Source organism: Anopheles stephensi, chromosome 2, assembly GCF_013141755.1.
Source record: "Anopheles stephensi strain Indian chromosome 2, UCI_ANSTEP_V1.0, whole genome shotgun sequence".
NCBI lineage: Eukaryota > Metazoa > Arthropoda > Insecta > Diptera > Culicidae > Anopheles > Anopheles stephensi.
The window spans coordinates 25,626,711-25,640,204 of NC_050202.1; the positions used below are offsets into that span (position 1 = coordinate 25,626,711).

At 42.0% G+C, this 13,494-nt stretch overlaps 1 protein-coding gene across 3 annotated transcripts in view; it reads left to right on the forward strand.

Annotated features, from left to right (window-relative positions):
• The window catches only part of LOC118505923 (neurotrimin-like), a 101,390-nt gene that overhangs the window by 79,142 nt on the left and 8,754 nt on the right, over positions 1-13,494 (forward strand). For all 3 annotated transcript variants that reach the window (XM_036042417.1, XM_036042419.1, XM_036042418.1), the window contains one exon: positions 13,055-13,294. In XM_036042417.1, the coding sequence (XP_035898310.1) occupies positions 13,055-13,294 (240 nt within the window). The remainder of the gene's footprint in view (positions 1-13,054; positions 13,295-13,494) is intronic.

Sequence of the window (13,494 nt, forward strand, 5' to 3'; positions counted from 1 at the left end):
ATTGTTTTTAATTTACTTGTTCGACGAAGGATATCCAGCTAAAAGGAAGCCCATTTTTTATGCCTGTGAGCTGGCTTGTGCACATGGCGTTTTTTTATCACTTCCGGTTCGGACAATTTCGGTGCATGCTCTTATCGACAGTTAAAAATGTGACATTAAAAATATCTGTTAATTGATTTTCAGCTCCCAACGTTACCCATCAAAAGCGGGCGATCGATTTCGGTGGGAGGTGTTTTGCTTCCTGAAGCCATCAACAAAGCCCACCGAGCTGAGCAGGCAACCATAAACTTCCGGATCATAATTTCCCTTCTTTTTTTTTTGGGTGGGGAAGGGTATTTTTCGGACGAGTGACACTATGGAGCCCGTGTACCGCGCCCTTTACGCACAAGTGGCAGAGCATGCAACAACAGTAAAATGAAGGGAAGAAATATCCGAACGATCGTAAAAAAAAGTGTTCTACCAGAAATAAGTTCGCTTACTACTGACAGGGAAGTTTCGGGCGCCCCTTGCGGTCTCTTGCGTGGTAAAAACCGTTTATCAGAACCACAAGAATCAAATTAACCTAAATAGCGCCAGTCGTCGTCGTCGTCGTCTTGCAAACACGGTTAGGTGTTTTTCAGCACGGTTTGACCTTCTATTTCCTACCGTTGCAGCTATAGAGCTTTGGCGCTCTGCTACCATTCAAAGCTCAAAACCGTCGTCTTTAGAATATTTTCTTTCACCAAAGAAAGAGTGAGATAGACAGCTGCAGAAGCTGGCACCACACAACTGAGGGAATAAAATCGCATTGAAGGAAAAGGACGAAATTGATTTCCCTTGGCAATCTTTGCATACAATACACGTCCGGAATTATCCAGGAACACACAGGAGGTTGTATGCACTCTTTCTCTCTCTCCCTTCCCCAGAGGACAAAGACCACCGTGAACAAAATGGTTGCAGTCGTGCATAAAGGACCCAACAAAGAACGGTCGTAAAATTTTTGGTGAAAGTACCATCGCCAGCTCTGCCTCTGCATGCATGCATGCAAAGGTTAGGATTTATGGTTCCACCAATTGCCCAACACCCGCGCGTATCCGTTAAAGAGTAGCAAACAGAAAAGAAGGAAAGGTTTCATGTATAAATAAGTGTAAAACTATGATATCATGATTTACGGGAGGAGAGTTTGACAGTCGACGGCAGGGCGCATAAATCGACGACGCGAATAAAAATGTGTTGCACACTTGTATGTCTTAATCATGGTGATGGTGGTGGTTTGATTTATTTCTGTCTGATTATTGGTGCTAGAGTGTTTGCCTGGTTCGATACGATCGGTCCGGGAACGATTGTTGTTCAGTTCAAAAAGACAGTGCAACGAACCATATGACATATAAGATTTTTATTCATAATAAAGTGGTTGGAATATGTTTAAGTAATCCCTTATCAAAAGAGTCTTAACATGTTTGACGATGAAACAAGTTTAGGATATTAAAAGATTCAGTATATGAAGTGTTGATGCTAATATCGACAAAAAGTAATTTTTATGTATAAAACACATCCTTCAAAAGTTTGCAACAATTTCAACACTTCGGATAAACTTTAATAGAATTGACCAGGTTACTAATTCCAAATCCTCTAACCATCGATCCACTACCAAAAACTATGGCGATTGAAAATGAATACAAATGAACACAAATGAACACCGTAGTAGATAGCTACGAACGCTCCATTCTTCTTCTTCTTTGGCCTAACGACCTCTTAGGTCATATGCCTGTCATTTGTGACTTACGAGACTCATTGATAACTGCATAGTTGGATAGTAAATCCTCATTATAAAGGAACGATCCAGATGAGATTTGAACCCCGGTACTGCCGGGTGAGTATCGATGCGGCCGTCGCGTACACTACAGGCCCCAAAACGAACACTTCCACAAAGATTAATAACGGTCAGTAAAAGCTCCTAGAATTCAAGCAGATCACTGAATATTGTTTAGAGATTTTCTTTGACATTTTGTTTTCTAGTAGAGTTTTTCATTTAGATAATTAGAATGAAATATAAAATAATAATTGCAGATTTTGAATATTATTCTACTTCGGTATTCATTCGATGACGTTAGAAATAGGGCTAAACCTCAAACTCACAATAATCTTATTAATCCACCAAGCTGACTTGAGCTGGCCATGCTCCAGCAAACGATAATCCACGCTTATGCCAGCTAAACCAATCGATACACGCCCACAAAGACACACACCAAACCAACGCTTTCATCGCGATGGCGCGAACGTGAAAAAATGTTGCAGCTCCTCAAAAAGGCCCCTCCTTCTGTACATCCCCGCCCTGGCAGCCCAGCGCCGCGTGGCCAGCGATCCGTGAAAATGTGTGCCACACGACAGCTACAGGTCCGCTGCAGTGTTCCCCCCAAGGAAACATCTGCCACAATCCCGATTCATGCTCAGCGAAACGCACTGTGCAGCCAGAAGAGTGGTTGCGTTCACCGTCATAAAGCGATTATGTTGTTCGCCCTACGCCATTTGCCTGGTGCGCGCGGTTGCAGCTCGGTGATGTCATCCACTGTCCTGGTTCGGTACATGCGCGCCATCCAACCACCCAAAGAGATCGATGAATGGGAGCCACTCTTCGGCCGTGATCGTGACGCGGTACCCAATTCACAACGCCAACACCAGCTCAGGAACACAGCGTAGCTTATTTCGCACGAACGGAAAATCGCTCCCTAAGGGCTAGCACCTTCGTGAGATGGATCCGGACGTGGTACGTACCACGGGGGCTGGCCAAGCGGTCGATTTGACGAAAGGTTTGTACGGGGTTGCCATTGTTTCACAATGATGTGATTCGTTACTGCTGTTGCTACTGCTGCTGATTGTGCCTGAAGGGTTTCTGTCATCTGTTCGTACCTTGTGGACACGATTTACTGTGCAGCGTTCCCTGGGAGGATATTTGGGTTCGGTTTGAATGCAATCAGTCAAAAACCGGACGATAATAGGCACGTTTTTTGATGTGAACAAATGGCTTTTAGCTTTTAGCAGCAGATAGATAGACACTGGCGGGATAAAATTTCATTTTCCACGAATTCTAGTTCAACATTGATAGTTAAAACTTTTGGGCCAGTTTCCCAATTGATCTAGGTCACAGTTATGAAATTGATTTCATAAATTCGGGGTTTCTAGATTATTAGTTTGATAAAATCCTTAATGACTTTTCAATAATGCTTGCTAATATTGCACTATCGGATTGCTGCTCCTAACTCACTTCACTAAACGGAGAAGCGAACTTTACACAGAAGAAGGCTTCAACCGGTCTAAAGGTCTAGGTCGCGACTACGAAGTCTGATGGATATTTCTGGGGCTTGCAAGGCTCTTCTATGATATCCATTCTGGCTTTCTGTGACTTGATTTTGCCCGTAGCAAAGTAATCAGACCTGCGTACGGTGAGGCGGTCTTGGCTGAGATTTGAACCCCGGTCCTGTCCCGTGTGAAGACCGGTGCCGTTTTCACCTCTTGCCACCGGACCGCCAATTCAGCCTATGCCAATTCAGGCAAATAATTGACATCTATCCTCAGTTGCCATTTGTTCACTAAGTTCTACATTCTTCGGCTATCATCATTTTATCAAATAACATTATGCTTTCCGTGTAAACAACCACCTAGAACTCTCCCTAGAACTCTAACATCCATCATATCGATTGGTTTACCACATCACCGATAACGATCTCGTCAAACGGGTCCACGGAAACTCCAGCAACGTGTGCCAATTCCTTTCCCGTCAGGCAACGGCACTGTCACGGGTCCTCAAACGAATGAGCAAAATCGAACGAACGAATTCCGTCACCGAGCGCAAGTAACAAGCGCGTGCCGTGCCGAACAAGCTTTGCTTCGATTAATAATTCATTACATCTTACCGAGCGCCCAGCGAAAACCGTTAGCACAGGGAGAGATATTCTTTGACAGGCCCTCCCCCTCAGCACGATTTTATACCTCCCCACTGAAATGGCCTTCCCTGTCGGTACGGCACGACACAATCAGTGCACGAGTCCCCGTTGTCTCGTTCCAGCTTCTGGGCTTCCTCCTTCGCCTCGCTCCTAGCGATCAATTGACAATTACATCGTACTGCCAGTGGCAATAGTTACAACAATCACCGGGAACAATTTCACCGATCACTATCAACCATGCGTTCTACCATCAGGCCGGTGGCCAGGGGTTTCGGTGGCCTTTCGGTACACGGTGTGAGAACAATGCGAGCTCACCAGCTTTCGCTTCCGGGTCTAATTAATTTGCAATCATCTTAGGATCGGAATAGCCGCACATTTCGTATGCAACCGCAACCTCAGGCGATAGCATAAATTGGTAACCGTTCGCTAATGGGGTTCTAAGGGCGCCTGCGGTTCGGTGTCTACCGGAGAATATTCCGGTGTCCATTTCCCTTAATCCGTACATTAGCCCAAATGAACTGCGAGGGGGGGGGGGGGAACAGTGTAGAGGGTTTTGCCTTGTCACAAACACACGGAGCAGCAGCGGCAGCTTCATTTTCGGGTGGGTTAATTAAGAGCTCATAATTTCCGCACCCACAAACCGAGGAAAATACGCCCGCAATACGGGAAGGTTGGCCCAAAAAAAAAAACAGCGAGCAATAAACTACATTTCATTTCTCGACACAGTTTTACAGCATTCGGCACGTTTAGATGGGTTTTAGATTTTGGCCTGTGTTTACACTAAAGTTACAATTTAACAACCAAATCGGACCATGTAAAGGGGTACGCTGGTAATTGCGAGTAGTTTTGTAGAACAATGGTTACGCATTCATATGTGCGCATACGCTGCTGCGTGGTGTGACGAAATGGGCCAGTATGTCAAACTGATGACAAACCAGAGTTCAGTATTTTGTGTGTGTGTGTGTGTGTTTTTTTTTTGTCGGTGGGGAGTAATAAAATGTTTACCCCATAAATCATTACCCCAGCATATGGGTGTTTGTGTGTATGCCACGGACACGTTTTATAAGTAGTCATTCGGTTTTAGGAACAAAGTTGCAATATTTAATTTGATGTGGAAAATTATTGAAAGTTTCTGTCCTGTTTAATATTTCTTTAATAATTTTTTTTCATTTCTATTAATTTATTTTAACTTTTATTTGTTGTCTTTTATGATTTGAAAATTTTGTTTTGTGCTTCTTTCCCTATCTTGTATAAATATCCTGTTTACAGGGATGGACAAAATAATACGACAAGTTAATTTTGGAAAAGTGTAGATATTTGTCCAGCTTTTCAAAGAATCGATTTGAACTGTTGTTTTCAGTGAAATTTTGTGCAAAATCATGAGAAAACGAAAAAACAAATGGATTGGATCACTCAAGACATCGATTGCGATCAAGCTTTCCTATTAGAAGGAAAACATAGCCAAGTTACAATGATGGACAAAAAAATAAAACCACTTAAAGTTTCAAATTCGTTAAATTGAGGCTATGATGTCGATTTGTAACGAATAACGAACTTTTTTTTTAATTTAGTTTCATATATAGGAAAAATGTTTCTATCATTGTATCACACAAGACATTGATTTTGGGTATCTTTTTGTCACTTCCATGAAAGTATGGCCAAAAAATATTTTTCAAGAAAATAATATTATTCATCAAACTTAAAATTCGAAAAACAATTTTTTTGACAATCCGCTCTTTCTAGTTTTGAACTGATGCATAGTTTAACTTTTTTTAACTTTATTTAAGTTTTTTTTACTCAATGATTTTTGTATTTTCGAAAAATTTCAATAAAGTGTTAAGATGTTGTTGATAGTCTTGGCAATTTTTTGTTTGATTATACCTTGCAGAAGTATCGAGAACAGTCGTGTGAAAATCGGATGTAAAAGTGGTCTTTGCCCTTCACTGTAAATGAAGCTAAAGTCTGATATAAGACTTTATCTCTCGGCAGTCATTTTTCACCACTGAGATATCTAAAATTTAGGTAATAGTTAGGCATAAATGTGAAAAATTGTTGTAATAAAAATTTATAAAAATTACAAATAATAAACAAGCAATACGGACAAGCCGTTTCTCATGAATAGAAAAAAAAATATACAAAAAAGTCTGAAAAAGATACCCTTTTGCGTAACTCAGGTGCAAAAATAGCCGTAAACGAAACAGTAAACCAAATTCAATTAAAAACGAAAATACATTCTTTATTGCTTTCAACAACTATTCCCTACATTATTTAACTTTAAATACCGGAAATTTTGTTGCGTTTTATCATGAATAAGGCCTTTTTAGTATTTTTTTTTTGTTCTAAGGTAATGATTAATAAATTTCTGAACAAACACAACATTTGCTGTAGAATGTTGGAAACAGGTGAGAATGTAGCAGCTGCTGTTTCGCTCTTCAGAAATTATTATACCTTAAATAAGAATAGAAAACTGTAATTTAAAAATCGATGTTAAGGTGATCATTTTATTTTTACCGTCACTGTACTTCTTCAATAATTTTATGTTTCTCATTTTTATAAATTCGCATATAGCTACTTTTTATTTGACATTATGGCGCTTGCCGTCATAATCAAAATGTAAATAATTAAATACTTTTCATTTTTTATTTATGTAACTACTTTGTCCACATCGTTCCTATATTAAAGACTTATGTATATTTGCTTATCACAACTGCAAAACCAATTTATCGCACCATTTGCGGATATCAAACAAAATGTAAGATTTCCCCATCGTGCAAATGCTTCCTTCTCTTTTCACATATATTACATTCTGTTTGCTGTTACAAGATAAGTATTACCCCAGTTAATGAAAAAACGCATACACACAGACACACACGAACCGCGTAAAGTTAAACAGACTATGCGTGAGAATATATCACCAGTGCGCTGCTTCATTCATTCATTCAGTAAAAGCGCACAACGGTGCGCACAGCCACCGTCAGCACTTTAATCACGTCTTTAAAGACAAACAGAGGACATCGTTTGCTTTTCCGTTTAGCGTCTACTCAACGGTGAAAGCATACAAACAAATACAGCGAGTGAGAGAGCAAAGCAAAACAAAAAAGTGGAGTTATAAATTACCCTCACACGCATTCAATCATTAACCAATAACTGGAAGGAATCACTATCAAGATGAAGCAATGCAAAAAAAGACAAAGAAAAGAAAAACAAAACACACAAACACGCACACACAGTTCTATCATCCCATCATCAACAGTGATCAAGCTGTGGTGCAGCAAAAAAAGGGGAAAAAACATAAACATCCGCCAACAGTGATCACGATCATTCATTGATCGATGGGATTGAGCGATGATGATGGGAAGCTGCAACCAAGCAAGTCTCGCAGCGAGTGCATCGTGCAATTGGAAATGGACATTTAAAGCAAGGGGGGCAAGCGATGGAGCGATAAGGGAACGGGGGGGAAGTGATGATAAAGTGCAACGAAGATGTTAAATGTTGTTAACAAATTTGCATCCGTAGCAGTGGCTTTGGCGCTGCAAGTGTCTTGTTGCCTTGTGCGACCAGGTACGGTGTGGTGCAAACGTTATGCAACTATTCAGTTTTTTTAAATAAATTAATTTAAAATGCATTATTAATTCTTTGAAGCACTATTAATTATCTAAGGCCCGAGATTGATTACTAATAATTAAAAAACAAACATACATAAACACAAGGATCATAAGTACTTCCTTGATCTACGATGCAAAAATGCAAAGCAGCAAACGGTTGCTGACACAGTTTCTCGAAAAAGAGTACTAAAGACTGACGCAAAAAAGCAAAAAAAAACAAACAACATGATAAATAAACTACCCAACCATTGCACACTATGCTACACGCTCCGGTGTTATTATTATGTTCTCCATTTTTCTCCCGATAATGCACAACCGGTCCCGGTGAAGGCTGAACACCGTGAGGGGAAAGAATAAAAAAAAAAAAACAACCAGTACCGTGTCGCATCGGCTCTTTAATGTTGCACCCCAATGCACTATCGATGCACAACGGTAGAAGCCAGAAGTGAAAAAAATCACCCCACAGCTACAGCTAAGTGTGCATCGGCTGGTGCAGCTTTAACATCCGCAGGTTCCACCATCAAGACCTCCAGCGTTGACATTTAGTTAGCAACAGCAACAACCATGGCGAAAGACGTAGCATTATGAGCATAAGAGAGGAGACGAAGAAGACGAAAAACAAAAACATGGCCAACAAAATGCCGTCATCATTCATCGTTCGTTATTGCCGGCCGGGCACGCGGGCTCCGGCTTCTGCCGTGAATCCAATCGCAGCCAGGAAAAGGTCAAGCGGACGCACACAGTCCTTACCTCGCTCGCTACATGGTGGTGGTTTTGCATTTTTTGTGTCCTGCCCTGTTTTTTTCACAAAACCTCAAACCTCTAAAACTGAACTGGAATGACAATGAAATCCACCAAAAAAAAAAAAGAGCGGTGAACCTGCCCCACCAGGATATACTAAAACAACACCCAACAACAAGGGCAAGACTCCCCTTCGAGCCAGTTCGAGGCGACTGGTCGAAAAATTGGATTCAGGAAAAAAAGGACACACACACACAATTGGTCCAGTCCGGGAGGTCGCCTGTATGGCGCTGGTAGTTTACCCGGTCACACACAAGGACACTGCTCCACATCCTGTGGAGCGGTGGGCCGGCTCACTCGCTCGTTCGATCCCTGCGGCATACACCACGCGGTTGGTGTTTTTCGAACGGACACTCCTGGCTGGCGTCTGCTGTCTGACCGATTCAGGATGGTGCGATGCGTTTTTGGGTAAAGTTTCCCCTAGGGGTTTAGTCATCGCGCCAAGCAGTGGAATCACAATGAGCTTGAACAGGAGTATCGTTCGGTCGAAAGAAAAAGCCGAATAAAAATTGTTCTACGAGCAGTAGTAGCAAATTGACAGCTGTCATCCAACCTTAATTGGAATAATTGATGAAGAGAAGATTTTTTAACAAGTGATGGAGTTTTATTGAAGGGACAGGAAACTAGAATATCTAGCTGTTTGTACTAGACAAGCACAACGAAATTGACAGCTGTCATTGTATTTTTATTGTAAAAATCATATTTTCAATTGGTTTTATATTTCTGGGATTGAGCAGATGTTAAAACCAACTGAATGGGAGTACACGATACGGTACACTGGCAGCTGTCATCCAATTTTTATTAGAACAATTGATGAAGCATTTTCGTCAACGCTAAGCAGGACTACTTTTGAGTAGAAATAATTTAAGCAGTCTTCTTGCTAATAGTACTACCAGTAGCTACTAAAAACTAGGGGCTTCTCGGGGTAGACCGGTGGAAGATGCGGCGCTTCCCCAATAGTGAAGCCGGACCATCCAATTATACGGTTTCAATAAAAAATTGCAGACATGACCTAAGAGGTCGCTAGGCCCAGAAAGAAGAAGAAGAACTACTAAAAAACAATGACATTGAAAGATGTCATTAATTTGGAATTGAAGATAATTATCACTGAATGCCACGTCAAAATGGACTCATCATCTCAATATATATAAAATATTTCTTGGTTTGGTTTTTTGAGCGTTTTCGATAAATATAGTAAAATGTCATTCATTAAAAACATTCTTTTTTTTATTCGTAAGGGACAGCCTGGCCGTATTGCTAAACATATTCCTTTTGAGAATATTTTAATTGACTAGCGGGGAGGTCTGGTGTCCGAGGCAATAACGGCGCCGGTCTTCACACGGCAGGGCCGTGGTTCAAATCCCATCCAGATCGCCTCCCCGTGTGTAGGGCTGACTATTTTTTAACGGGTAAAATTGAGTCACAGAAAGCCAGAAATGACTGGCCGAGACCTCTCGAGGTTGTAGCGCCAAGAAAGGAAGAAGAAGAAGAGATATTAAAATATATGTCAAATGTCAAAGTCAAAACGTTACATGTCATATTAATAATAAATTCCAATAAAAATTTCCTTTAAAAGTTAAGATTGTGCCAACAAATTGCGCGTTAAAATTTGTCCCACTGTGCAACGGCAACAGTTCGCTCGGCAAAACCCAAATGGAAGTTGTCTTATCATCAAATATCGAACACTCCTCCCTCCACCGGGCACCGGGCAACAACAATCACCCTCAACACGAGCGGCAACCGGACCAGCAACCAACCGTCCACAAAACGATGCTCCGGAACGAGCGTCCGAATAATGACCCTTATTCCCTATTGTTTCGTGCTGCGTCCACCCCTCCAGCCCCGAAAACCCACTCCACACGCTATCGGACGTGTAACGGAATTGGGAACTTAAAATGATAAATTTGCTCATATTTGTCAAAGCGGTCCGACAAACTTTTACACCGATTGGAGATTGGCGCCACACCGTTTCAGCAAAGCTGGTTGCCCTCCTTTGGCGTGCACGTCCGCAAGAAAAGAAGTAAGAAAAAAGAAATCACACACATCCCCTAAAAACTTCTCCAACAATTCGTTTCACCCGGAAGGTTCCCGGTTGTCATACGTGTTACTTTTGGTTCATCGAAGCCCCGTTGTTGCGTTGCAGGAAGACACAAATAAAAATAGCAGCTACAAGGTACGCTATCTGACGCCATCGTTTTGAAAATGTTGGCCCAACTGTATCATCAAGCGAGGCATACCGATTCGTCATCGTCTCCAGCCGTATACATTGTTCCGGTATCCCTTTTGGCTGTGGAACAGCAGCAACCACAACATGCGCTGGGTGTGTGCTTATTTCAAGCCCTGGTACATGATTTTAATGAGTAACACACTTTCTTTCCCGCCGATCCTTTTGTTGCTAACGGTTCCACCGGTTCCCGAGCCGTTGGAAACAGTTCCAGTACGTGCTGCGCCTTCCAAAACGGCAGTGTGTGATGAGCCATTCAATTCTAATCGTTTGCCAAATGTGAATGAACCAGCGAAACAGAAACCCTCCCCCTCCCCCTTCTTAAACACGGGAACGTGCCGGGAAGCGTAATACGCAAATAATCCATATTCTGGGTCGAACGATTCTGCTGGAGTCATCGGGATGACTCACGCAAATCAAAAAGTTTGAAGGAAGAGGGTGGTTTGCTTACTCATGGACAAGAAGCTTTATCATTATGTCATTCGGAGTGGTGGACTTGTAAGTCGTGCCTGGCGAAGCATTAGCCTACTGAAACAAGGTGTAAAATGTAAAAAACTGTCTTAAATTACTATATAAATATTTATCGCACAATAATGTACGCGAAAATCGCAAACACTAACCAAGCGAAAAGTGACATCACGGAACGAAAAGCAATTACAACAAGGAATCAAAACCTGAAAAATGTGTCACTCTTTGGTTGACCTCGCTTTGCATAACCGTGTTAGAGTGTTTGCCAAAAAAGGATTACTGTCTCCTGATGGTTACGCCATCGGACTGTCATATGCAGAGCCCGCGGTGACGTTTGAGTGTACCGGTCCCCTAATTGGAATCTGACGAATCAAATGCTCGTTTTGAGGGCACCGATTCATACTCCCTACATCTCGGTCCATGTTTTAGACAAAGGTGTGTTGTGTTTTAATGACACGTCCGTGCCGGTTTTGTCACTTTCATTTTCGGACCGTGGCCACTTTCGTACACGGCAAAGGTTTTCGAGCCCTTGAATCGATTGTACTACGGTTGTGTACTCCAATCACACTTTCTAGTAGCCTTTTGTCAGCCCTAACCAAACACACTCGCCATTCAGAGGTAATAAATGATGGAGACAGCACTTCGAAACAGCACGATTTGTGCTATGAGAAGCAATGGCGAGTTGTGCATTCATGCACGATTAAGCGCCAAGTGTTCATGCGTATGATACAAAGCAGGCAGGCAGGCACCGTTGAGAATATGTTAATCAACCGATTGCTAATCGGCATCGGAATATGGCATGCAGAAGAAAGGGAAAGAAAATGACGATGATTAGGCCATCATCATCGTCCCCGACTCGGCGGTGGTCTCTACAAGATCCGCGATATTAACACATTAGTACGAGGTAGCGTCGGAAGAATTCGATCGCTATGCACTGCGACTGGAATGCGGCTAATGGCGAACAAATAGAGTGATGCCACAGCTCATTTCCTTCCTTTTGCCCATTGCGCTCGTGCCCATGAATGAATGTGTTTTATTGAATGCACCAGGACGCATCGTAACCGTAACAATCTGTGAAGCGGGTAATCAACGCTAACACGAAACCGAATGAATCAAAGCACTTGTGTGATCGTAAATTCCTCACGCAGAAAGGAAACCTCTTTTTTATCTAGCTCCATCTGGTGGGTGATAGAGAAACCCATGCTCGGCTAATCGACGCTAGATGGCGCACGGAATGCGTTAACGTGTTTGTTTTTCAACTCTTTTAGCTATGTTTTTGTCGTTTTGTTTTAAAACGTTTTTCTTCTAATGATTGACTTCAATAACATTTTGACATCTTTTAAATAAATTCTAAAAGTTCTTAAATAGTATTGTAGGCTTATACTTTCTAGAAGAATTTTTCTTGTATGTCTTATCATCGTTTGATCACAAAAATCACTGCCGTATGACAAACTCATTCATTTAACATCGAACCACTTTTCACCTTTTGCAATCCCATGGCCCCAGTAACATACACCAAACCCTTCAAAAGAATGCGATAAAACTAATAAACGCTCAATTGTATTTTCATCGTACCACAATTACGATAGCGAGGGTTCGCGATGATAGCTCCAGTCTGACCATTCCTGGCCTTCGTGCCTTGGTTTGGCCTCATCGCCCCTACGCTCAATAAATAGTTTTATTACCCGCGAGTCGTAACCGTTTTCGGGCCGGTCGAAATGAAAAAGCCACACAAATGATCATTCCACCACCCGGGGCAGACGGTGATTGTGAATGGTGAAAAACATTGTAGCTAAAGTGTATGCGATCGAATTGGTGTAGCGTGTCGCGTCATCTCCTAAACCGTGACACTGTTGTTTTATGTCGCTTGCTTAGGGAGCGGGATGGAATTGAGCACATTTATAAAATTAACCTTCCCATTTTACCACATAGCACCACATTGAATTAAAGCACACCCTTTGAAGCTTCCCCACAGCCATAAAACCGTAACCATATTAATGTAGGAATTTCTGTGCTTGTTTTCCATCCCACAGCTCTTCCACAGTCGAGTATAAGCGTGTCGAAAGAGCAGCGAAACAAACAGGAAGCGGTAGAAAGTCCGAGCGATGACTACGATGACGATTACGACGATGATGAGGATGTGCCGTCGCAGGAAAAGCCGGAAATCAGCGACAATGCGCTGCTCGGGACGAATCTGCTGACCAAGGACTACATCGAGGAGGCACGCCCGAGCGAACAGGTTACGCTGAAGTGTGAAGTCAGCAATCCTACGGGTGAGCATTTTTGAACCGCTCCCTTTTATTTGTTCATAAATTCTTAGAAGTGTTGTATAGGAAAAAAAATGCTACCTCAACTAGCTTTAAAACAAAAAAAAACAATCGTCTCTTCTTGGAACAATTTCACACACACTCGTTCCTCGAAAATCCTTTTTTCTGTCAAGGTTTAATGGAACGCTTTCACGATCCATCATTCA